We start from the raw sequence: 25,679 nt of genomic DNA on the forward strand, positions 1-25,679 counted from the left end.
CGGCTGGTTCCACTATTTGAAAGCGATTACTGTTCAGGTGACTGGTAACAAACACACCACAGGCTTTGGCACCAGAGGGACCAGCTTTCCCGGGAGCAAGCCCGTGAAGCTCTGGAGGTTGTCACTCCCTGCGTGAAGGATGTAGAGAATAACACGACAGACCCACCAGATTCTCGCGGCGGTTAAAGTAGATAATACGGGAAAGTGCTTGGCCTAGAACCTGGAACTTAGAACGTTCTCGGATACAGCCAATGGTGCCTGAGACTACGTTCTTAAACTGGCCCTGAACTCGACTGTCCTGTTAAAAGTCTCGTATTGGAATTCCTAACTGTGATTATTAATAATAAACAGTTTTCCTCTTCTCCCCTCCCTCCACACACGGATTTACTGATACCCCCTCACCTCCCACCCCCGGGATCGGGCAGAACAAAATGAAGTAGAGGCCCTGGGAGCTACCGGACGGTTTGAGCCCGGCAGCCGCAAGGGAAGCCCCGGGAGCTTCCCAGTCCTGGCCCCGAAGGGGCGGGCCCGCGGCCCGGCCTCCCATTGGCTGCCAGTCGCGTCACCTGCTTTGGATGGGCCTGGAGGAGGGACCTGGTCCTACCCTGGGCCACAGGAAGACCGGCATGACCGGGGCCCCGCGGTGGGCCTCGTTGCTCCTGTGCCTGATGCAGTCCACTTCAGGTAAAGGCACGGGGCCGCGGGGTGGGCGTGGGGCCGCGGGGTGCCCCATCCGGTGCGCACCCACCTTCCGACCCAGAGCTCCGGGGAGGGAGTGCCTTGGGCATCAGTCTGTGCGCCGCAACCCGTGCGAATTAGCAGAGCCCACCCAGCACCAGTTTTCTTTTTCCGAGGACTGAACAGACCCGGGTCTTTGAAATTCCTTTCCGGGAAGGAACTGATCCAGCTTCCTAATGCCAGTTCAGCCTCAGACGAACAGAAAAAAGGACAGTGGCCGTTCAAAAGTCAGCTGCATTTGTTTATAAAGTGGTTTTTAAGGTTTCCTAAAAGCCCTATCCGCTGCATTAATATCACAGACCCTGACTAGTAGGGGAAATTAAGCAGAAGCGCCCTGCCGTCGCCAGGGGTCCCCTCCCCTTCCTCCCGACTGCGGGTGTCAGAAGTTCCACCCAGGCCTGAGGGGAGGGAGTGCCAGCTTAGCCCGTGCTGTGCTGTCATTCTAACAAGCCACCTTTTCCCTGAGCTCTCACTGGTAAATAAGGTGACAGGATACAAAATACCTTGGGATAGGAACCAACCACCAAACCCCAACCAATCCAGGGAGAAGGACACCAAAATGCCCCCAGGATATGGCCCTAGTCTTAGACTAATAATTTAAGAGCTAGAAGGGCCCTTGGACATCATCTAATGCTAAGGTTAAACGCCAGCATTTGTTTGAGCAACTTCTTGGGCACCACGTTATTCTAGTTTAGCATCACAACCCAACTGTCCTAGAAGATAGGTATTATTTCCTCCCGTTTCAGAGGGGGAAACTGAGGCTCAGAGCAATTAAGGGGAATTACCCAAGAAGGAAGGCATTGGTGAGACACACAGAACAGAGAAGACAGGCTGAAGTGAGCATGGCCAACTTCGGCCGGGGGATGGGCAGCTGGTGCAGGGCGGTCCACCCACCCGGGTCAGCTCAGGGATGCCCCAGCCCCCGGAGCCTCCGCAGCAGTGTTACTGCAGCTGATGAGAGAGAGTGTACCTATGCAGGGAGGAGAGGAGGGGTTCCTCTGTACCCCTCTTTCACCCTCAAACTCAATAGTTTTGCTGTCTAGACCTAGCTATCCTTACACCCGAGGAATATTTAGTGTACGCAACACAAACTATGGTGTGAAGGTCTAGGGTGAAGCGCAGCGGGATCCAGGTTCTAATCCTGGCTCGCACACACACTGGCTGTGTAGTCTCAGGCAAATTACTCACCATCTGTATCGGAGCCTAGTGCCTTCCGTGGAAGGGAAGGACACCTACCCCACAGGGTGGTTTGTCCTGAGGACTGAATGAGGTTTTGTGTATAAAGTTTCACACCGATGCCCGGCACCCTTCGAAGGCTCATCAGGAGGTAACTACTCTAGCTGCTATTTCTCCACTGTGGCCAAGCTCAGAATTGAGGCCTGTCCTCCAATAAGACGATTGTAGACAGACTTTGGCCTTATGCCAGCCACCTGCTAGGAAGTCCAGAAGCTGGGGCAATGTCAGCATTGGCATCCTGGTGACGCAGTTCCAGCTAGAGGACACGGGGTGGGGTGGTCTGAAAGGCCAGGGGTGTGGAGCCGAGCTGAGCGCCACCAGCAGAAAGGACCCTCCCTCCCTGAGGCCGTTCTATGACCTGTATGGATTTCCATCATGACCCATGTGACACTTCAAGGCACTGCCTTCTCCACGGGACCATTAGCTCCTAAAGGGGAGGAGTGGAGCTGTAGTCCTCTCTGAACCCTCTGGCACGCAGTGATCAATAGATGTCTTTGACCAATCATGATCCATAGATGTGGGAAGAATAAGGCTGAACAGGCCCCACGAGAACCCAGGGGAGGAAGTGTGATCAAGAACTCACACTTTGCAGACGTAGAGAATGGACTTGAGGACACGGGGAGGGGGAAGGGTAAGCTGGGACAAAGTGAGAGAGTGGCGTGGAATATATACACTACCAAACGTAAGGTAGATAGCTAGTGGGAAGCAGCCGCATAGCACAGGGAGATGAGCTCGGTGCTTTGTGTCCGCCTAGGGGGCGGGAGGGAGACGCAAGAGGGAGGAGATATGGGGATATAGGTATATGTATAGCTGATTCACTTTGTTATAAAGCAGAAACTAACACACCACTGTAAAGCAATTATACTCCAATAAAGATGTTAAAAAAACCCCAAAAAACTCAGACTTTGGGGGTGGCTAGGCCTGGATTTGAATTCTGTTTCTACAACTTATTAGCTGAGGGGGCCTCAGTTTCCTCATCTGTAATGTGATGATCCTAATTAGTACCTACCTCCTAGGGATGCGGGGCGGATTGAAGGAGGAAGTGCAGGTAACGTGCTTTGCGTGGTGCCTGGCACGTAGTTAGGGCACATTAGCTGCTGTTATTATCATCTGCAGCATCACTACCACTTCTGAAAGATGTCAGGAAGTGACGTTTGAATCAAGTCTTTAAAAGATTCGATGGTGAATACCACACTGTCAAAGACACCTGGGTTCAAAGACACACAGGAGAATGAGGTGGTTTGAGAAGGGCGAGAAAGAAGACTGGCTGCAGCCTGGTGACGTATGTAGGTGAGCTGTCAGGAAGAGGTCAACGAGATGGCCCAGCCAGGCCAAGCTGGGCAGGGCTTCACATATCCTGATAAGGAGCATAGACTTTATTCTGAGGACAAGGGAAGGGCAGAAACTGGGCAGCTGTGTAATCAGATGCATATTTCAGAAGATGAGGGTTAGCAGGGAGGAGGTGCCAAGGAGGGAAGTAGGGGCCAGTGAGAGGTGGTCAGGGAAAGAATCACTGAGACAATGACATCTGAGTAAAGATGGGAAGGAAGCAGAGGAGTGAGCCAGATGGACAGCCGTGGGGAGAACAGTCTAGGCGGAGGGAACAGCTCGTGAAAAGGCCTAGAGGTGGGAGTGTGCCGGCATGCTCTAGGGACAGGAAAGGGCCAGAATGGCTGGAGAGGAGCCAGCAAGGGGAGTCATGGGTTGGATAGGGTAGGGTCTTGAGGGTGATTGTAAAGACTTTGGATTTTACCTTGAATGAAACAGAAGCCACTGGAGGTTTAAAGCAAAAGAGTGACGTGATGTGACTTTCATTTTAACCCTTGCTGCTATATGGAGAATGGATTGTGGGCACAAGGTTGGAAGCAGGGAGACCAGTTAGGAGACCTTAGGAATAATCCAAGTCATCACAGTATTCATTCATTCACTCAACAGATTTTTATTGTGTACCTACTATGTGCCAGGGACCATTGCAGGCAGGCTCTGGGGACATGGCTGAGAACAAGACAGCCTCTGCTCCTTGAGACCCTCAGGGCCGCTCCCTCCTGGAGTCCAGGAATCTATTAGATGGTCCTGTGCTGCGCTGTTTTGCCGGAACCCTCAGGTGCCAGGGTGGGCTTCCCATCGTGTCACAGATGGGCTGCTGAGGTCTAAGGAGGGGAAGGGGCTGCAGTACAGCCAGTCGGTGGCATGGCTGTGACTGGAATCCCACACCCCAGGTTCCCAGCCTACATCACATCCCCTATACTTAAGCCACCCCAGATAACTCCTGGTTCTTAAACTCGGTGAGCACCCGACTGCCCGCCCGCACTGCTCGGAATGGCTCCAGACTTCATGGCCTCTTTCTCCACCACAGGGAGGCCCCTTCTGGCCCCTCCCCAGAACGTGACGCTGCTCTCCTGGGACTTCAGTGTGTACCTGACGTGGCTCCCAGGACCTGGCAACCCCCAGAACATGACCTATTTTGTGGCCTATCAAAGGTGGAGGGGCGCCTCCGGGCTGGTGGGATGATAGGGGGAGACCGAGGAGGTGGGCAGGGGCTGGACGGGCTTGGTTCTCTGTGTCCACGGGGGACGGCCTGCAGCAGGTATTGGGAGAGGGCGTTTGATAAAGCTCTGGAGGTGGGGATGATGCTTAATGGAGAACAGCGCCCAGGTGAAAGACCTGCCGGGGGTGGGGGCAGGTCTTTGAGAAAAGTCAGAGCAGAGCTTGGATGGAGCTGTGAGGACCCAGTGAGGGAATTCTTGAGGGCCTGGATGAGGTGCTTGGCATTCCAGCAGATAAGGGAGGCAGGTGTATCTCTTGCAGAGCCGTGTTAGGCATCGCTAGATGATTACCCTTTTCCCCACGGAGCCTGCACGGAATCTTGGAGTCCTTCTCAACTTGGCAGCCCAGGCAGCCACTGCTGATGCAGAGGAGTTTGCAAATGAAAGCTGATTTGCCATCTTTGCACATAGATGGAAATCATCTGAAGTTCTTTAGTAAGAGAGTGAGCGAATGAAAGCAGATACTCAGGAGGATTAATCTAGAATTGGTGAGAAGGAGGAAGCAGAAAGGAGAAGAAACTGCCACGTACTCAGGACCCACTCTGTGCCAGGCTGAGTGCTAGGAGCCTTGCATGAGCATTTCCCTTCTTCCTCCCAGCATCACCAGGCAGACCCTGCATTTCCCCTGTTCTAGAGGCGAGGAAACAACTCAGGTGCTGTGACCTGCCCAAGGAAGCCAGTGATGGAACCAGAAGAAAAACCCAAGTCTGTCTGACCCCAAAGCTTGTGCTCTTCCTGTTCTATTACAGTCCCTCCATCTGTAGCATCCAGATGTGAGTGATGGGGGCCTGGCTTGGGAAAGGACAGACTGTGAGAGAGCTTTAAAAAGAAAGAATGGTATAGAACTGTATCAGGAGGCAGAAAATACCAATACCTAACATGGCCTGTGTGTTTGCTCTGTGTCTGCACTGTGTCCATACATGAAATGTATTTAATCTCACACCGCCCTACGAGGAAGGATTCAGTGACTCTGCTCTACAGTGGAGGTAACTGAAGCACTGAGAGTGTATTTTGCTCAAAGCCACACAGCTGGGCATAGCGGAGGTGGGATAAATTGATGAAAGAATTGAAAGCCTAACCTCTGGACCTATATGATATTTTCCTTTTCTTTTACGCTTTTGAAACACCTGCGAGGATTCCAAAACCATGATATTCTAATGGTATTTTTTCATTTATTAGCTGGAATTAATTTTACAAAGAGATGCTTCCTCTCATGTAGTGTTTGATATTCAGTGGTACTATTCATGTAGGCAAGACAGAATAAATGCTTGAATTGTTTTCCTTTAATTTACCAGTTTTCAAGATAACAAACTGGTTCCCTATCATGTCCCAAAGGTGATTGCCTTGTTTTTTTATTATCATTACGAACTCAAGTAGTTAAACATATGTGATGGTTTCAATTCATTGCAATTTATTCTACTCATTGAAGCTTGAATGGTCTCATCTTCAGTCCATGAATGTCTCTTCAGGTTGGCTCCTGAGTCCTTTGAATTTGACCCTAGTAATTCATGATATCTTTATTGCTATCTGTTGCGAAAAGATGTTCCAGACTCACTTGCACAATTCCTGACCTAAAACCTGAAATCAGCCACGTCTCCATTTGGTAAGAAATGGTTTTAAAGGACACAGTCTGTGTAGCCGTCTGATCACTACTGAACTATTGCTCTGAGATCTTTTCAGTGAACAGAATTAGGGTGATTCACGTAATAATCCCATCCCTATCCCTGGCTTCTACTGAGGTGGCTGATTAAATCCGTGAGTTGTACCCACGATCTCCTTATCAAATGATTTTCCAGCCACCACCTTGGTATTCTCTCCAGAACACGCTTTCTCCTTTTTTGCAATATGCATAGGCTGAGAATTTTCCAAATCTTCAATTTCTGGTTCCTTTTTGCTTAACAATTCCTTCTATCTCTCTCTCTCTCCTCTCTCATTTTACTATAAGGAGTAAGGAGAAACCAGGTCCCATCTTCAACACTTTGCTTAGAAATCTCCTCAGCTAAGTATCCAAGTTCATCACTTTCCACTTCTGATTTTCCATAAAACACTAGGACGTAATTCAGTCAAGTTCTTTGCCACTTTATAACAAGGATCAATTTTCTTCCAGTTTCCAGTAAGACATTCCTCCTTTCCAACTGGGATGACCCCAGAATCACCTTTAACATCTATATTCTGACGAACAGTCTTTTCAAGGCAATTTAGACTTTTTCTCACATGAACCTCAAAACTCTTTCAGCCTCTGTTACCCAGCTGCAAAGCTACTAACACAATTTTAGATATTGGTTACATTGGCACCTCACTTATGGTACCAAAATCTGTGTTCATTTACTAGGGCTGCCATAACAAAATATCACAGACTGGGGGCTTAAACAAGAGAAGTTTTTCTCTCAGAGTTCTGAAGGCTGGAAGTCCAAGATCAAGGTGTCAGCAGGTTTGCTCTCTCCTGAGGCCTCTCTCAGGAGATGGTCACCTTCTGTGTCCTCACCTGGCCTTTTCTCTGTGGGAGAACAGCCCTGGTGTCCCTTCCTCTTCTCATAAAGGCACTAGTCCTATTGGATAAGGGCCTCACCCTTAGGACCACATTTAATCTTAATTACCTCTTTAAAGGCCCCATCTCCAAATACAGTCACATGGGTGTTAGGGCTTCAACATATGAATTGGGTGGGGGATGTGTGTGCACAATTTAGTCAATAATGCTGATAAGCTGGATTTCACCAAATTTAAAATTTTGTTCTTTAAAAGAAAAAAAAAAGCCCAAAGAAAATGAAAAAGCCAGCCACTGAGAAAAATATATTCATAGTATAAACACTGACAAAGAACTTATATCCAAAATAAAGAACTCCTACATCTCAAAAATAAGAAGACAAATCACCCCCCAAATATTTGAATGGTCACTTCACAAAAGAAGATATATAAGTGGCCAATAAGCACATGAAAAGATGTTCAACATCATTAGTCATTAGAGAAGTACAAATTAAAGCTACAAGGAAATACTACTTCACACTCACTAGAATGGTTAAAGTTAAAAGGTCTGATGACACTAAGCACAGACGAACATGTGGAGTGACTCTCATGGAGATGGCCCTCCACATTCTGGGGTTTTGCAGCCACAGATTCAACCAACCATGGATCAAAAATATTTTTTTAAAAAATCCAGGGGCTTCCCTGGTGGCGCAGTGGTTGAGAGTCCACCTGCCGATGCAGGGGACACGGGTTCGTGCCCCGGTCCTGGAAGATCCCACGTGCCGCGGAGCGGCTGGGCCCGTGAGCCATGGCCGCTGGGCCTGCGCGTCCGGAGCCTGTGCTCCGCAACGGGAGAGGCCACAACAGTGAGAGGCCCGCGTAGCGCAAAAAAAAAAAAAAAAAAAAAAACCAGAAAGAAAAATAAATCCATAAAGTGCCAAAAGCTAAACTTGAATTTGCCATACACTAGCAGCTATTTACATAGCATTTGCATTGTATTTACAACTATTTACATCTCATTTACATTGTATTAAGTATCATAAGTAATCTAGAGATGATTTAAAGTACATGGGAGGATGTGCATACATTATATGCACATACGAGACCATTTTATATAAGGGACCTTAACATCCACAGGTTTCTGTATCTCCCGGGGGGCCTAGAACCAATCCCCTGTGGACACTGACTGTATATTGTTGATGGGAAATACAGTGGTACAATCACTTTGGAAAACAGCTTGACAGTTTCTTGTAAAGTTACACATTCAGTAACCGAGTTTCCCAGATTCTACTCCTAGATCTTTATCCATGAGACATGAAAACATATGTCCAAACAAAGACTTGTATACAAACTTTCATAGCAGCTTAATTCATAATTCCCTGTTATGGACTGAATTGTGTTCCCCCCCCTTAGTCACTTATATGTTAAAGCCCTAACACCCATGTGACTGTATTTGGAGATGGGGCCTTTAAAGAGGTAATTAAGATTAAATGTGGTCCTAAGGGTGAGGCCCTAATCCAATAGAACTAGTGCCTTTATGAGAAGAGGGACAGCAGGGCTGCTCACACACAGAGAAAAGCCCAGGTGAGGACACAGAGAGAAGGTAACCATCTCCTGAGAGAGGTCTCAGGAGAGAGCAAACCTGCAGACATCTTGATCTTGGACTTCCAGCCTCCAGAACTGTGAGAGAGACATTTCTGTGGTTTAAGCCCCCAAGCCTGGCATTTTGTCACTGCAGCCCTGGCAGACTAACACATCAGGTTTCTTTTCTCCCGGTGTCCTAAGAAATGTTTGCTTGACTCAAGGTCACGAAGATCCTCTTCTGTGCTTTCTTCTAGAAGTTTTCAAACTTTAGCATTTACATTTCAGTTCTCTTTTATTTTTATTTATTTATTTATTTGCGGTACGCGGGCCTCTCACTGTTGTGGCCTCTCCCGTTGCAGAGCACAGGCTCCGGACGCGCAGGCTCAGCGGCCATGGCTCACGGGCCTAGCTGCTCCACGGCATGTGGGATCTTCCCAGACCGGGGCACAAACTCGTGTCCCCTGCATCGGCAGGGGGACTCTCAACCACTGCGCCACCAGGGAAGCCCCCAGTTCTCTTTTATTTTTTGAAACTTTCTCTCTTTTCACTTTCTGTTTCTTTTAAGGCATTATCTGCTGTATTAATTTGCTCTTATCGTTCTTCTAATTTATTCTTCGTTTATGAAATGTGGTTGTTATTGTTTCTTATCTGACTCCTGTGTTCTGTTATCTCCTTTCTGAGTTTCTCTGATTCTGTTTTGTGTTGTTCTTCCATATCTTATATCATTTTAAAATGTCTTTTATAATCCATTTTGAAGTAGTAGTTTACAGTTTCAATCTGTTCATAGATATGTTCTTAGCCTGCGTTTTCTGACTCATTCAGTTGATCGCTTAGCTTATTAATTTCTATCCTTCCTTATTTTCTGTTATAAATATTTAAAGCTATACGCTTAACTACATCTCATAAATTTTTATTTGTGTTATATTTTTGATCATGCAGTTTTAGAGATTTACTAACTTCCATCATAATTCTTTCTTTGATCCATGAGTCATTTTATTTTATTTTCCAATATGTGATTTTTGAGTCTCCTGTCTTTTTGTTTGAAGTATAGTTGATTTACAATGATGTGTTAGTTTCAAGTGTACAGCACAGTGGTTCAGTTTTATATATATATATATATATATATATATATATATATATATTCCTTTTCAGATTCTTTTCCATTATAGGTTATTACAAGATATTGAATATAGTTCTCTATGCTATACAGTAGGACCTTACTGTTTATCTATTTTATATATGGTAGTGTGTATGTATTAATCCCAGACTCCTAATTTATCCCTCCCCAGTCTCCTTTCCCCTTTGGTAACCATAAATTTATTTTCTGTGCCTGTGAGTCTATTTCTGTTTTGTAAATAAGTTTGTATCATTTTTTTAAGATTCCACATATAAATGATATCATATGATATTTGTCTTTGTCTGACTTAATTCACTTAGTATGATAATCTCTAGGTCCATCCATGTTGCTGCAGATGGCATTATTTCATTCTTTTTTATGGCTGAGTAGTATTCCCGTATATATGTATACACACACGTACATACATACATACGATTCATCTGTTGATGGACATTAGGTTGCTTCCATGTCTTGGCTATTGTCAGTAGTGCTGCTATGAACACTGGGGTGCATGTATCTTTTCAAATTAGAGTTTTGGGCTTTTTCAGATATATGCCCAGGAGTGGGCTTACTGGATCATGTGGAACTCTATTTTTAGTTTTTTAAGGAACCTCCATACTGTTCTCCATAGTGATTGTACCAATTTACATTCCTACCAACAGTATAGGAGGGTCCCCTTTTCTCCACACCCTCTCCAGCATTTATTATTTGTAGACTTTTTGATGATGGCCATTCTGACTGGTGTGAGATGATACCTTGTTGTAGTTTTGATTTGCATCTCTCAATAATTAGAGATGTTGAGCGTCTTTTCATGTGCCTGTTGACCATCTGTATGTCTTCTTTGGAGAAATGTCTATTTTGGTCTTCTGCCCATTTTTGATTGTGTCATTTGTCTTTTTGATTGAGTTGTATAAGCTGTTTGTATATTTTGGAAATTAATCCCTTGTTGGTTGCATCATTTGCAAATATTTGATCCATGAGTCATTTTAAAACATTTTAAAATATTCAAACTTCCTTTAGTTCTCTTTTTGTTAATGATTTTTAACTGGATTATTTGCAGTCAGAGGAAATAGTTTGAGAGATACCTATTCTTTGAAATTTGAGAGTTGCTTTATTTTTGTTAATATTTTTGATAATATTTTGTTTAGGGTTCGTATGTGGCTCAACCAGTTTCTTGTTTGTTCTGTATATGTTCATTAGACGAACTTTGATAATTATGTTGTTCATTTTTTTAACATATGTACTAATAATTTTTCTTTATTCAACTGTTGATTACTGAGTGAGATATATTAAAAATTTCCCATCGTAATTGTGGATTTTCTTTTTCTTCCTGTAGTTTTATCTATTTTTGCTGAATATAGTTTGAAGCTATTTAATAGGCACATATAAGTTAGAATTTGTATATCTTCCTGGTAAGTGGAATCATTCACTACTGTGTAGTGGTTCTTTTCACCTTTACTAACGCTTTGGACTTTGAAGTTTCTATTTTGTCTCATATTAATATGCCTACACCAGTTCCTTTTTTTTTTTTTTTTTTTGCGTTATGTGGGCCTCTCACTGTCGTGGCCTCTCTCGTTGCAGAGCACAGGCTCCGGACGTGCTGGCTCAGCGGCCATGGCTTATGGGCCTAGCCGCTCCACGGCATGTGGGATCTTCCCGGACCAGGGCACGAACCCGTGTCCCCTGCATCGGCAGGTGGACTCTCAACCACTGCGCCACCAGGGAAGCCCCACCAGTTCCTTTTTTCGTTGATGTTTACCTAGTATAACTTCACCAAAAAACAAAACAGGGGAATTCTTCCCCCAGATCTGTTCTCTTTGCCTACCTGTATCTCAGCCTTTTCTGGTCACCTGTTGCTCAGTCTCCAAACCCAGGAAGAGTCCTCAATTCTCCTTTCCCTCACATTCCACATCCAATCCATGAGCAAGTCTCATCAGCTTTACCTCCAAAATGCATCCTACATCCAACGTTTTCTTGCCATCTCACCCGTCATTCTCTCTTGGACCACTGCTGCAGCCTCCTAGCTAGTTTATCAGAGTGATATTTTAAAAACATAAATTAGATGACCTCAGTTCCTCTCTTCAGAACCTTCTGATAGCTTCCTCTGACACTTGGAATAAAATCCGAACCCCTTGCCAAGATGGCAAGACCCTGCCTGCTCTGCCCACCCCCCTCCACCCTCACGTCCAGTCTGTCCACCCTCTCCCGGCCTTGTCCACTGGGCTTTGGCTGCCCTGGCCTTGTTTTTCTCTGGACAGATCAAGTCCCTTCCCATTGCAAGGCTTTTGCTTTTGCGTTTCCTTCCCCCAGGCCTTCTCTTGGCTCCCTTCTCAGCATCCTGGCCTCAGCTTCAGCACTGTCTTCCTGGCCTTTCCTGAGCTGCCTTCAGAGAGCAGTCACCCCTGCACTACCCTATGACCACTGCATTTACCAGCTCCTGGATTTCTCTTGTTGATGTGATGGTCTCTCATCCCCTCCCTCCACAGTGTAAGTTCCTGAGGGCAGGACCTATCTGTCATGAATTGCCGATTGCCCAAGAATAATGTCCAGCACGCAGGTCCCTCCTTTGGACCTCAGTGTTCTCAGGAGGTCATAGTCATGGACCTGTGTGTTCCCCTCTGACATCCACATAGCGCCTGGCACCGGGCCTGGTACACGGCAGGGGGTCCATAAATGCCTGAATGAATAAACGCGGGGAAAATGGTTACTAGCATGACGACCCTGTGGGGGAGCCATGACAGATGGGGACACTGAGGCTTAGGGACAGTGACCTGCGTTAAGGTCCCAGAGCTAGTGAGGGGCAGAGCCAGGGTTCCCCCCCTTGTCTATCATTCCAGAGCCCAAGCTCTTGACTGGACTGTTCTCATTCTGTCTCAGCCGATGGCTGGCTGGCTGGACAGATGGATGGATGGATGATCAGGTGGGATGGAGGGACGAGTGATTGCATGTTCTCTAAGTTTTCTCACCCCCAAGAGGCTGAATCCATGACCCACACCCTCCTGTCTCCTCCCTCAGCTCTGCAACCCCCAAACAGTGGCGGAGAGTAAAAATGTGTGCAGGAACCAAAGAGCTACAGTGTTCTCTGATGTGCCTGGAGAAACAAGACCTGTGCAATAAGTTCAAGGGGCGTGTGCGAGCGGTTTCTCCCAGAGCCAGGTCACCCTGGGTGGAGTCCAAGTCCATGGATTACTTTTTTGAAGGTAAGTGAAGGACCTGTGGGAGGCCGTCTGCTCAGGAGCCTGGCTCAGAGGCACTGCTATCCTGGCCATCTGTCTCCCACTTCCCCAAAACAGTGGGCAGCTCTCTGGGGCCACCTGCCACGGGCCCTGGCCCATGTCCAAGTAGCCTGACTTCGTGGCAGGGAGTTAGGGGAGTTCACCAGCCCCAGCAGTTCAGTTTGTACCTCCTCCTAATGAGGTTCATGATCTTCTTTTGAGCACAACCTTGGTCATGAACTACACAAAGCACTTTATATATTTATTCCTACTTTTTTAATGTTCAATCTCTCTCTTTAAGAAACAATTTTTAAAAATTCTGGTTGCAATAGTAATTTCTGTACACGGTAGAAATTTGGGGGGGAAAGGAGATGAAAATAGAGAGGAAAACATTCCCCATGCTTACAGCCTTCATAAATCACCAGTGTTAAACATTGAGTGAGGAGAGTGCTTTTCTTCCCCCAATGTATTTTATTTCTAATCCTCATAACAGACCTGTGGGGTTCATTTTCATCACCCCATTTTTTAAAAATAAATAAAGCAAGACTCACAGAAGTTAAGGAACTTGCCAGCTAGTAAGTGATGGACACGGGATGTGAAATGGCTCTTTCTGATCTGGGACAAGGTGCTCGATCAGGTCAGGAGTAAGGAGGGGAGGATAAATACTCAGACAATAGCCTCATGGAGCTGAGATCTGTAACTTATCACCCAGGCTTCTCAAAATGTTTGAGGACAAAATAGGGCTTGAAGGGGGATGAGGAAGGAATTTAATGAAGGATGGCAGGAGAAAATGGCAGAGAAGGAAGAAGAGATGATTTGGATGGGAGGAAGCTGGCTGGTTGGATGGACGAAAGGAGGAAAAGGATGGATGGGTAAGAAGAAAAGAAGTGTGGAGAGGATGGGGAAGAAGTGACGGATGAGTGGGAAGGAGGAGGCTAGATGGATGAGTAAATGCTTACCATGAAGAAGCCAGTATGGATGGAGAAGTGGAGGATAGGAACAAAAGGCAGACAGATGGATCAGTGGGTAGTGAGTACAGAAGGAAGCTGGCTGCCTGGGAAGGGAAGGAAGGGTAAAAGGGAAGGAGAGGCAAAGGAGAAAGGAAAAACAGGAAGGAAAGATGTATGGAAAGAAAAGAATGGATGGATAGGAAGGATGGAGGAGTAGAAAAGTAGGCTGATTGGCTAGATACAAGGAAGGAAGAAAGTATAAATGAACAGGAAGACAGGGTGGATAGGAAGGAAGAAATGTCAATTGGAAAGAAAGAAAGACAGGATGCTTAGGAAGAAGGAAGGATGGTTGAGAAGGATGCGTGGATGGGAAGGAAAAGAAGCATAGTTGGGAAGGATGGATGGATGGATAGAAAGGAAAAGAAAGATGGGAAGGCAGGCAGAAAGGCTGTCTGGCTAGAAGAATGATGGATGAACTACTGCAGAGGCTGGATGAATAGGAATAAGAATTAGAACAACAGAGGGAAAGATGCAGAAAGGAGGCTACTTTTTTTTTGGCCTCCTCCTCCCTGAATAATATTCTGATTCTCCTGCAGCACACCTCAAGCTTGAGTGACCCTTCCTTCCTATTTCTGCCCTCAGCTGTGGTGACCCTGGTCACTCTCTCTCTTGAGTTTTGGTAGTTTATGTATTTCATTTCCCCCTAAATTCTTCCAACTCCTTGAGGTCAAGATTTATGGAGGCCTCATCTCCCCACTCCCCTCAGCTCCCTGCCCAGGGCTTAATACATATCAGTGTCCCGTGGATATTTCCTGAACACATAAGTAGTGGCACCTTGTGGAAGCCACACATTTTCCCTGAGCACAAACACAGGACAGGGATGACCAGTGTGGCCAGAGCTCCTGCTGGCTGGTACTCAGGGAGGGCTGCATGGAAAAAGTGGCATTTCAGCTGGATCTTGAACGACGGTGTATTAATTTTCTCTTGTCACTTTATTTCAACTCACTGCCCCCACCATCTTCAAACCATCAGTCAAACCTAGATGACCTTGAACAGACTGTCATTAGAAATGGACATTAAAGACTCTGCCAGTGAGAGCTCAGAAGCAAGCGAGGAGCATCATAGAGAAAATCTAAATCTCCTTCAAGGGTTCTTAAATCATCACGAACAGACTGTTAGTAGAAGTATGGATACTAAAAGCACTGCCTCACAGAAGGAAGTGAGGAATATGTTATTGAAAATTTCAGGAAGGGGGAATGCCTCTTATATACTGGCAAAAAGATTAGCAAAATTGTGTCCTGTCAGTATGTGGAAAGCAGAACTTGTAAATGATGAATCTGGACATTTATCAAGGAGATTTGATAAATGTTGTGTTGAAGGCATGGCCTGGTTTATTCTTGGTAATCATAGCAAAATGCAAGGAGGAGAGAGAGAAATTGAGGAAAGAGCATAAACGAAAAGGAACCAGGACTTGAAGATTTGGGAAATTCTTAACCTATACAGATGGCAAAAGATACTAAAGAAATTGCTTCCAAGAGTGTGACGTAGAGAAACAGCCAAGTGTGCGGCTGTGCGATCATTTCCTAAAACCTCAGAAAGATCAAAGTGTTTAGTCCAGAAAAAGGCTCTTTGAAGAGATTTAAGGGTATGACACACAGTTCAGTTCCCCTCAGTCAAATCAAAGGGCCTCTAGAAAGCTGAAGTGTTATCCCTCAGCCAGCTCCGCTAAAGCCAAAAATAGAGAAGGGCTTATCTCAAAAAGATTTGTGGAACTGACTTCTGTCTAATGGAGTGGGTCCCCATGACATCCACAGGAGACCCATAAAATTCTTGAGAATTTTATATCAGCAGAAACACTGCCAGCTTGAACGGAAAGGGACAGAGAGGACAAGAAAAGAAAGAAGGCTACTGGTCCCCCAATTTCTACTGGAAGGAAGCAGACTGGTAAAACTACTTAGCTGCAAATACCTGCTACCTTTCATGAAAAGGAAGGATGATTCAGAGGGTGGAACCAAGAACCCAGAGAGCAGTGCTGAAAGCCAAGGAGAAGTAGTTCCCAAGCCTTAAAACCTAGTACAGTTTGTGTAGCTGGATTTCAAAACTGCTTCAGCCCAGTGACTCCTTTTTACCTCCTATTTCTCCCTGTTTGAACCAAAATGTCTATAACTATTATCCAGTGCCTATCCCACCACCTTATATCGGGAGCAGATAACTTGTACTTTATTTTCACTGGTCCACAAATGGATAGGAATTGTGTCCCAGGAGTTGTACTGAATGGATTGTACCCAAAGTCTCACCTGAACCTGATTTAGATACGTTAGATGATGAGATTTTAGAACTTGAGTTGATGCTGTAATGGGATGAGACCCTGGGGTACCTTGGGATGGGGAGAATGTATGTTGCATTGGAGAGGGACATGATTTTCAAGGAGTCAGAGGGAGGACCATGATAGACAGAATGACTCCCCCAAAGATATTCATGCTCTAATCCCTGAACTTCTGAATATGTTAGATGTTACTATTAAATGGCAAAAGGGATTTTAATTAAGTTTATGGGTGTTAAAGTAGTGAGATTATCTTGGATTATCCAAATGGGCTCAATCTAATCCCATGAACCCTTAAAAGCAGAGAGCTTTCTCCAGCTGGAGGCAGAAGAGGTGTAGAAGAAGGGAAAATCAGAGAGAGTTGAGGTGTGAGAAGGATTCAACATGGTGTTTCTGCTTTGAAGATGAAGGGGCAACGTGATTAGAAATGCAGGTGGCAGGACTTCCCTGGCAGTCCAGTAAAGACTCTGTGCTTCAACTGCAGGGGGTTCGGGTTCAATCCCTGGTCAGGGAACTAAGATCCCACATGCTGTGCAGCGCGGCCAAAATTAAAAAAAAAAAAAAAAAATGCAGGTGCCCTCAGGAGCTGAGAGAGGGTCCCAGCTAACAACAGCATAGAAATAAACCTCAGCCTCACAACCACAAGGAACTGAATTCTGCTGACAGCATGAATGAGCATGGAAGTGAATTCTCCCCCAAAATTCCAGATAAGAGCCAGGCCAGCTGACATCTTGATTTCCACCCAGAGTTGAGGACCCCATCAAGCCCACCCAGACTCTGACCTACAGAACTGAGAGATAATAAATCTGTGTTGATTTAAGCCACTAAGTTCATGGTCATATGTTACGGCAGCAGCTAAAACTAATACAAATGCACAGGATGCTGACAGACCAGTGACATGTGAAGGGCACCCAAGTGGAAGGGATGACATGAGTAAAGGGAGGTTAACTGTTTCTGGGCTGGGTGAGGAACAGGCCTGCCTGGAGGCTGGGGGATGGATGCCCTGTGACCCCCAGAAGGTCCTGATGGGTCCTGTTCTGTTTCTGCCAGTGGAGCCAGCCCCACCTGTCCTGGTATTCACCCGGACAGACGAGATCCTGAGTGTCAATGCTACGTACCAGCTGCCCCACTGCATGCCCCAACCAGATCTGAGCTATGAGGTGTATTTCTGGAAAGAGGGGACCGGGAATGAGGTGAGAAACCCCTTTCATGCCCCCAGGCTGGGTCCCCTTCCTCATTCTCCCACCAAACCCCAGTGCTCTTCACCCTCCAAGCCCTGAAAGCCTCCTCCAGGAAGCCTTCCCTGCATACCCCTCACTCCTGGCAGTCACCCCTTGACTCTGCACAGTGTGAGTGGCTGTGGCCCACCTCTGCCCCCCTCCCCCTAAGAGGCCAAGTTCAGGACATCCTTCCCCTGCACATTACAGGTAATAAACAGCAGTTTTCTACCTAATTTTTTTTTAAATTATGAAACCTTTTTTTTTTTTTAAATCTGACTGAAGTATGACAGGCTCCAAGAACCTACTTAGCCTACTTGTTAAGCCACCAGATTCATTAGAAAAAAAACCTAGAAAATACAGATAAATTCTAGGAAGAAAACCAAAAGTACACAGAGATGATCGCAAATAACTATATGGTGTATATCCAATTTCAGACTTGTTTCTGTGTATGCGTGTGCATATGTCTGTATATATTTATTTATGGCAGGGGTTGGCAAACTTTTTCTGTAATTGGCCAGATAGTAAATACTTTTGGCTTTGCAGGCCTTATCGTCTGTCACCTCTATTCAACTCCATCTGTAACACAAAAGGAGCCATAAGTAAATAGGTACATGAACAGGCATAGCTGTGTTCCAGGAAAACTCTATTTAAAACAAAAGATGGGGGCTTCCCTGGTGGTGCAGTGGTTGGGAGTCCGCCTGCCGATGCAGGGGACACCGGTTCGTGCCCCAGTCCGGGAAGATCCCACATGCCGCGGAGCGGCTGAGCCCGTGAGCCGTGGCCGCTGAGCCTGCGCGTCCGGAGCCTGTGCTCCGCGACGGGAGAGGCCGCGGCGGTGAGACGCCCGCGTACCACAAAAAAAAAAAAAAAGATGGGGCTGTAGTCTACGGACCCCCGTTCTTGTCCATTCTGTCTTTTACCGAACCAATGCTCCCACTCCTAACCTCCTGCACACTCTGGATCCCAGAGACACGTTGATAGATCTTCATCCGATGTGGTCCTCACCTTCAAGAACCTCACAGATATTCTCAACCAGCACTGTCCAGTAGAAACATAATGCAAGCCACATCGTGTCATTTAAGCGTTCCACATTAAATTAAGTAAAAAGAAACATGTGAATTTATTTTCATAGTAGGTTTTATTTCATCCAATAGAATGTTATCTTCTCAACATGTAGTTAATATAAAAATTACTGAGAAGCTTTATGTTCTTTCTTCGTGAAAGCCAGTGTGTGTTTTACACTTAGAGCACATCTCGGTTGGTACCAGCCACACTTCAAGGGCTCAAGCGCATGTGGCCAGTGGCTACTGTATTAGACAGGCAGCCCTAGAGTTTTCTGTGTCTGTAATGGCTGAGTGACCACCGCCCCCGCCCTAATTGATTGACACGCCCTGAGGGCAGGAAGCCTGAGGCCTCTGTCCCTGAAAGTGAGGGTCTGTGGGCCCTGGTGGGGTGTGCATGGGAGTGACCCTGAGTGGCAGGGCTGCTTTTGAACCCAGACCATCTCTACCTCGAAACTCCATGGAAGAGAAACCAGAGAGTGTGGGGACGTGCTCCCTGAATGCTTAAGCCTTAATGCAAGAAAAGGTGTAGGAGTCACCGCTGTGTCCTGCCAACCCCACCCTGTCCTGGCTGCATGGAGCCAGTGCCCCCCAGCAGGTCCACCCACCTCTGCTTCTCTCTCCAAACAGGCCAGTTTTCCAGCCACTCCCCATGGCCAGCCAGTCCAGATTTCTCTCCAACCAGACACCAGCGGACACCACTGCCTCAGCGCCAGAACTATATACACCTTTGGCTCCCCTAAATACAGCAAGTTCTCTGAGCCCACCTGCTTCTTCCTGGAGGCCCCAGGTGTGTGCAAAGTGGTACAGAAGTGGGGACTTCTCCCCTGGGCGTTAGGATCTTCATAATATGGTGGTTAAGAGCACAAGTCTAGAGACAGACTCACCTCGATTAAAATCCCAGCTCCACCCCACTCACTGTATCTTTGGGCAGCTTACATAACCTCTCTGAACCTTGCTTTCCACACCCTGTAGGACGGGTTTACTCTGATGAGGATTAAATAGGATAATGTACGTGAAGCCCACAGCACAGATGCCGTTGATAGACTGGAGCCCCTGCTTCTCTAGTTGTTATTATGTTTTTCTTCCTAGGATCCAACTGGGCACTCCTGGTACTGCTACCCCTTCTGCTGCCACTGCTGTTGGTCGTTGCCACGGGGCCTGTGATCTGGAATAGCTTCAGGGGGAACCCCTGGTTTCATCAGGCAAAGATGCCACAGGCCCTGGTATGGCAAATCTGGGGGTGTGCGACAGAGAGGGAGGGTTGTCGAAGAGCAGGGAAGTGGAGCTAGACTTAGAGATAGTTCAGCTAGAATATCAAGATGGCCCAGACTGTGAAACATCTATCTTCCTGTCTAAATTTTCACCATTAGTAATTCATTCCTTTGGCACCAAATTAAAATAGCAAATATGCTTCAGGAGAGATGCCCAGAGGGGAGGCGGGAGGGTGGCACCTAAAGGGGACATCTTAAAAGGGTCCCAGCACTTCATTCACAATCTAACCGAGGGTCAGTCTTGCCCAGGCAGACGCTGGAATTTCCCCACCGGTCTGCCAGCTCGCTTGCTTAGAACCTGGGGCCAGCTGGGACAGGGGAAGCCTGGAGAGGTCAGACTTGTTCAGATGAAGGCCTGGAAAGTGAGGCTGTGGTAGATGAGGCTCAGTGGGCACTCGGGTCCGGTGGGGGCTTTGAGGGGGGATTCTGAGAGTCCCTGCCACACGGGAGTGTTTCAACGTTCCTAGATATGGGGCCTGCAGGGAATTCCCACTAACTGAAGGACAACCTCTGTGTTAGATGGCTCTGCACCTTGCCCTATCCCTCTGCCCTCCCATTATGTGGTAAGTTACAGCGCTACCTCCTGTAGCTGGCACCTGAAACCTGGAGGCCTTCTCTGGCCTCTGGTGTCCGCTCTGCCCGTGCACATCACCAGCTGCATGTGGCAGAGAATTCACACCGCCACCACCCTCCATGCCTCACGCAATGGTGCTCTGAGGCCCGTGTCCCCGGCAGGGCTGAGTTCCAGCTGCCCTCGGGGTAACTTGCCTGATAACACCCCGCTATCGGCTGCTAGGCCTTGCTGACGCTTCCTGGGATCACTTCCCAAAGAAGCTACTTACATTTGAATCCTTGTCTCAGAGTCTATTTCCAGGGGAACCCAAATTAGAACGGTCACTCTTCCAGAAAGGCTGAATCTTCTGTTCTTCTCCCCCTTCCCCCGATCAGGACCTCTCTGGACACAGACACCCCGGGGCAACCTTTCAACCCAGTGGCCCAGAGTGCCTGCATGTCTTGATCCTCTGTCCCCAAAAGGAACAGACCAGAAGGGTCAGGCTGACCCCTAGAGTCAGGGCCCCAGCCACCGTCCAGGCAGGATCAGAGGACAGTGCTGAGGAGGAGGAGGCCGACGAGGAGAGCTCGGACGATGGTGTCAGCTTCCAGCCCTACACTGAACCACCCCCCTTCCTGGGGCAGGAACACCAGAGCCCGGGGCAGGCGGAGGCAGGAGGGCCTTGGACTCCTCTGGTCCAGGTCGAAGGCTCCTCTGCTTGCGATTCTTCAGACAGAAGCTGGGCCAGCACTGCGGGCTCCTCCACCTGGGACGAGGCTGGATCATCTGGTTACTTGGCCAAGAAGAGGCCAGGCCGAGGACCGGGTGGGAAGGAGTTCCAGAAGCCTCTCCCGCCACCCGAATTCTCCGAGGACTCGAGTTCCCTGGAAGAGCCCCCAGAAGACAGCCCGTCCTCCTGGGTCAGCTGGGGCTTACCGTCCCCAGGGCTGATTCTGGTTCCCAGGGAGCCCCCAGTTTCTCTTCAGACACTGACCTTCTGCTGGGACAGCAGCCCCGAGGAAGAAGAAGAGGGTGGGGGGGAATCAGAAAGTGAGGACAGCAGTGACGGCAGCTGCGGGGCTAAGAGCCTCCAGAGGATCGAGGCCAGAGGTAGGACACTGGGGCACTACTTGGCCAGGTGAGCTGAGGTCAGAGGTAGGACACTGGGGCACTACTTGGCCAGGTGAGCCGTCCCTCCCAGTCTGGTGCTCCTGAGCTTTCTGAGGACCCAGCATGCCACCAAGACTTGAAATCCTGAGAGCATCATCGCTGGGGCAGCAGCGGGTTCTTACGGCACCTCGGGGAACCCGGCTAGAGGTGTCCGCCAGGTTGAGCAGTCAGAAGCCACCCTGTCCTATGACCTGCGAGCTTTGGGCCGAGAGCCAAGAGGGGTGGAGACAGGGATGGGCGGAGGTTAGAGGTTGGTTGGGTGTCAGACCACACCACTGTCCCTGGGGTGACAGGCCAGTTGGAAAAGTCATCCCTGCACAACGTGAAACAGGCGAGGTCAGGTCACAGGGGACGTTGAAGGCTGACAGCACAAGGGCCCATCTGGATTTGGGGAGGGAAGAAATCCGGAGGCAGACCAAGTGTAGCAGGACTCAACGCCTCTCTCCAGCACCCGCTGGGCTCCCTCCTCCCCGAGGCTCGACATCCTGATTTATGGGTCCCCTAGGGTGGGCCCCTGTGAAGAAAAATCCAGTTGGCTGAGGGTGTTGGAGAGGAAGAGGAAAGGCTTGGTCCTTCAAATCCCAGTCTCTGAGTCAGGCATTGCACTGTTTCCATTATCAAAGAGGGCTGGGTCCAAATCCCAGCTCTGCCATTCCCCAGTTGTGTGGCCTTAGGGGAGGTGCCTTCCTTCTCTGTACCCGAGTCTCCTTTCCACAGCTACCACCTGGGGCACGGTGAGGGTTCCGACAGACACGTGTGATGCCTGCCACACCACTGGCACTCACCACGTGGTGGCTGGTAGGATTCTCCATCCACCCAGGCTCTGAGGGGACCGCTGGGCATCTCCCACCTGTGACCCCAAACTCAGAGTGACTGGAGTTCCCACCTTTGGTCTTCTCCTGCCTCCTGCCCTCGCTGACCCCTGCCTCCTGGTCAGGAAACAGTTCTCAGAAGCTGGAGCCCAGCCAAGGGTCCCTCTCCCTTTTCCCAGCAAAGAAAATACCAAATGGCCCACCTTCTAGGGGGTCTGATTAATTGGTGGTGGGGTAGCAACCCAGCAGGGAGTCGGACCCCTGGGCCCGTGATCCCCAACTTAGCACTTCAGACCCTTTAGGTGACCATTGTGGTTGTAAAGACATCCCATTTCCTCTTCCAGTTTTGAGAAACCACTGTCTTCTGGAAACAGGTGACTGTCCTTACCTGAGGGTAGTGATGGATGTTCTCAAACGACCGCTTTATTAACCTACACCCACCAGCGTATGGACGAGCAGAGCTGAGTCTTCACCCGTTAGACCAAGGTTTTGTCAGTTTTGTGGCCCTGCAGGGACCACAGGAATCAGAACAATCCTTGGCTCTGCCGTTTCACCTGCCAGGACTTAAGTTCCTCCATTTGTGTAAAAAGCATCTTCATAAGCATTTTATCCACGGGGCTGTGTTGTTTTGAAGCCAACGCAAGGGTAGAACATTAATGGAAGATCTGGAAAAGCTTCTCGAAGGCATCTGGTCCAGGGGTTCTCAAACTGTGTTCCCAAAAGGCCTTGGGCTTCACAGGAGGCGTCTCAATCTCGGGGGGAGCCGTGGGCTGTAGGATCCCCGCAGCGCAACCAGAGCAGCCTCCCTGGGCCCTGATTTTCGCCGGTGGCCCTCTACGTAAGATTGCGCTTAGGAGTTTCAACTGCTAAAGAAAACGTCAGCAAACCCCTTTTTAAATTGAACACCTGTCTTTCGTTTCAAACGAGGAAGCTAAAATGTTGACTTACTGTGTACGTCTCTGAGGGTGAGAATGTCGGTCTCTGGCCAGCTGGGCCAACCCCCATCCCCTTGGCCATGTAAACAGTACTGAGGTCTCGGCAAGGGTTTCCAAGGGGCACGAGGCTGGCAGGAGGCCTTCACCACTGCTGGGACTCACACACGTACATGCATTTCTGCAGGGGTTTCCCTGCAATGAGGCTTGTCTACATCCATGATTGAGCACAGAAGAGGAAGAACAAACTGGAACCATGGAGCTGGGGAGGGCTGTGGCTCACGGCCCGTTCCTAGGAGAATACCCAGACCAAGCCCAGTGTCCTTTCTGGAACCAGCCGAGCTGCTTCGTGGAAGTAAATTCCAAATAACTAAAAGCTATCCTCACTATTGTCTTAGGCTTGTGTGAAGGAACCACTTTCTCTCTGTTCTGAAACCTTGTGTGTTTTTTAAGCATTTTTTTAAAGTTTAATTTCTGACAGACGCTGAGCTTTCTATTAATTCTAAACTCCAGCTCCTTTATGGTCATTAAGTCATAAACAAAAAACTGGGCAGCTTTAGGAAAGAGCATGCTATTCAATATTATCATTTGTCAGGTGTGCTCAGCACTGAACTGTTTACAAAGCCCTTTCCTGTTCCCAGCAGGCAGGAACTGCATAGTGGGAACTCCAGGGCCACGCATGAAAGATGTCAGGGGCAGAGCGGTGTGATGCCTGGGTGAAAGCAACATTCCCGTTCTTTAGGGTAGTGAGGAGATTATATATTTTTCTAAGATATTTGTAGTTATTTCTAATTTTATTTTATGTTTATGTCATATTTAGATAATTTCCTAATGTTTGTTGGGGCCTACCCTAAACTGTTTTAAATAAAGAGCTCTATTTTTAGAGAAAAGGGCAAAATTGAATGGAAAAGCGTGTGCTCTCATTTCTCAAAGTTTCCTCACCACTCTTCTCGCCGTTAAGACTACAGGGTCTTGGGTTGGGTGCCCAGCAGCAGACCCAGAGGCGAGGATTGGGGGGTATAAAGCAGTGCGGCGATTCCAGAAAGCATCAATAGGGGAGTGGGAAGAGAGGGAGGGGAGGCAGCCAGTCCAGATGCATAATCAAACAGGTCATGGCTCTGGGCAACTAGGGTTCAGTCCTCCTAGGGAGCTTTGGGAGTTCAGTGTTGGACCCTCCAGATTTGTTCCCCTGCCAGGGACAGGAGCTGGGAGGCTTATCCAACTCCCATCAGTCCTGTGTAGAGAGCCACTCCCTCCCAGGGAGCTGCAGGTACTTGCAGTTGGAATCCATCAAGCTGAGTACATGAGAAGGGTGCTACAACGAAGCCAGAGGTGTACCTACCACCTGGCAGCTCACCCTATTGCAACAATGGTCCATGGAAGGATACAGAAAATCCTATGTGGCAGCCTTGCAACCCAAACTCATTCCAGTAGATCTCTACTGGGGAGGGTCTCCCAGGTCCCACCAATTCTCCCACAAGGTAACAGCTGAAGACGTAAAAAAAATAAAACAGCCTGTTATTTTACCAGCAAAACGGGTTTATTCAGGAACAGCAAAGAATTGCAATTTGGGACACGCAATCTATGGTGAACCACAGGCAAGTCCAGAGAACAAGGAGAGGAATGTTCCTTTATAGGAGAAAAGAGGTTAGTTGGGAGGGGCCATTATAAACACAGAGTCTATTGGAGGAAACTGGGAGTTTGAAGTGTACTGCTTTTCATTGGCTGAGTTACTACAGTCTCTTATTGGCTAGGCTGTTGCCAGGCAAAGAGAAATTCCTCCTCCTGATGGGTAGTAAAACAGTAACCCTCCTCCTGCTGGAGATGCAAAGGTATGTCTCTTTCTGTTGAGTCTGCAATTGACAGCGAGAGCTTGAGAGTTCTCCCTTCAGTCCTCCCAACTCCATCTGAAATGAGGTTTCCGTTCATTTTCACACTGCCCAGAACTGTGCTTGCGGACTGTCATCATTTACGAATGCCAGGGCAGGCTCTAGACCCAAGATGAGCTAATCCAACAAGTCCCTTTCCCTGGCATTCAGATGTTTTCTTGGCTGGCTTGGCCTGGAACAATTAAGTTCCAACCGGCTCTGACACTATTTCCCACTCCAAAGAACAGGAAAGCTCAGGGTACAAAGACGACAATGGGACCTCCACATGAGCCTCCAGGATGAGAAATGGACTGGATCCAGTCCATTCCTGAGGCCCAGCTGCAGCCCTGTCCTCGGCTTCCCTGCATCCTAGTTTTTTGTATTTTGGTTTTTTTGTTTGTTTGTTTGTTTTGGCGGTACGCGGGCCTCTCACTGTTGTGGCCTCTCCCGTTGCGGACCACAGGCTCCGGACGCGCAGGCTCAGTGGCCATGGCTCACGGGCCCAGCCGCTCCGCGGCATGTGGGATCTTCCCAGACCGGGACACTAACCCCTGTCCCCTGCATCGGTAGGCGGACTCTCAACCACTGCGCCAGCAGGGAAGCCCCCTGCATCCTAG

General features: G+C 48.1%; 1 protein-coding gene across 4 annotated transcripts; it reads left to right on the top strand.

Moving 5' to 3' along the window:
• Positions 1-575: 575 nt before the first annotated feature.
• Positions 576-24,104, top strand: IFNLR1 (interferon lambda receptor 1). Of its 4 annotated transcripts, XM_060141091.1 has the most exons (7): positions 576-684; positions 4,331-4,454; positions 12,700-12,884; positions 17,223-17,365; positions 19,084-19,243; positions 19,546-19,679; positions 20,676-24,104. In XM_060141091.1, exons 1-7 carry the CDS (start codon positions 576-578, stop codon positions 21,420-21,422), a joined length of 1,602 nt encoding a protein of 533 aa, XP_059997074.1. In that variant the 3' UTR covers positions 21,423-24,104. The 4 variants fall into 4 exon arrangements, with proteins under 4 accessions (XP_059997074.1, XP_059997077.1, XP_059997076.1 ...); XM_060141094.1 differs by lacking the exon at positions 19,546-19,679 and having other exon boundaries at positions 587-684; positions 20,676-20,940; XM_060141092.1 differs by lacking the exons at positions 576-684; positions 4,331-4,454 and adding an exon at positions 3,182-3,264.
• The last annotated feature ends 1,575 nt before the right edge of the window (positions 24,105-25,679 follow it).

Source organism: Lagenorhynchus albirostris, chromosome 2 (genome assembly GCF_949774975.1).
Source record: "Lagenorhynchus albirostris chromosome 2, mLagAlb1.1, whole genome shotgun sequence".
Taxonomy (NCBI): Eukaryota; Metazoa; Chordata; class Mammalia; order Artiodactyla; family Delphinidae; genus Lagenorhynchus; species Lagenorhynchus albirostris.

What these genes read in the sequence shown, in the direction of transcription:
- IFNLR1 (XM_060141091.1), top strand. Translation starts at nt 576, where the DNA reads ATGGGCCTGGAGGAGGGACCTGGTCCTACCCTGGGCCACAGGAAGACC. An exon ending in TATTTTGTGGCCTATCAAAG is followed by an intron (nt 4,455 to 12,699) that starts GTGGAGGGGCGC and finishes CTCCTCCCTCAG; the next exon opens with CTCTGCAACCCCCAAACAGT. An exon ending in CAAAGATGCCACAGGCCCTG is followed by an intron (nt 19,680 to 20,675) that starts GTATGGCAAATC and finishes TCCCCCGATCAG; the next exon opens with GACCTCTCTGGACACAGACA.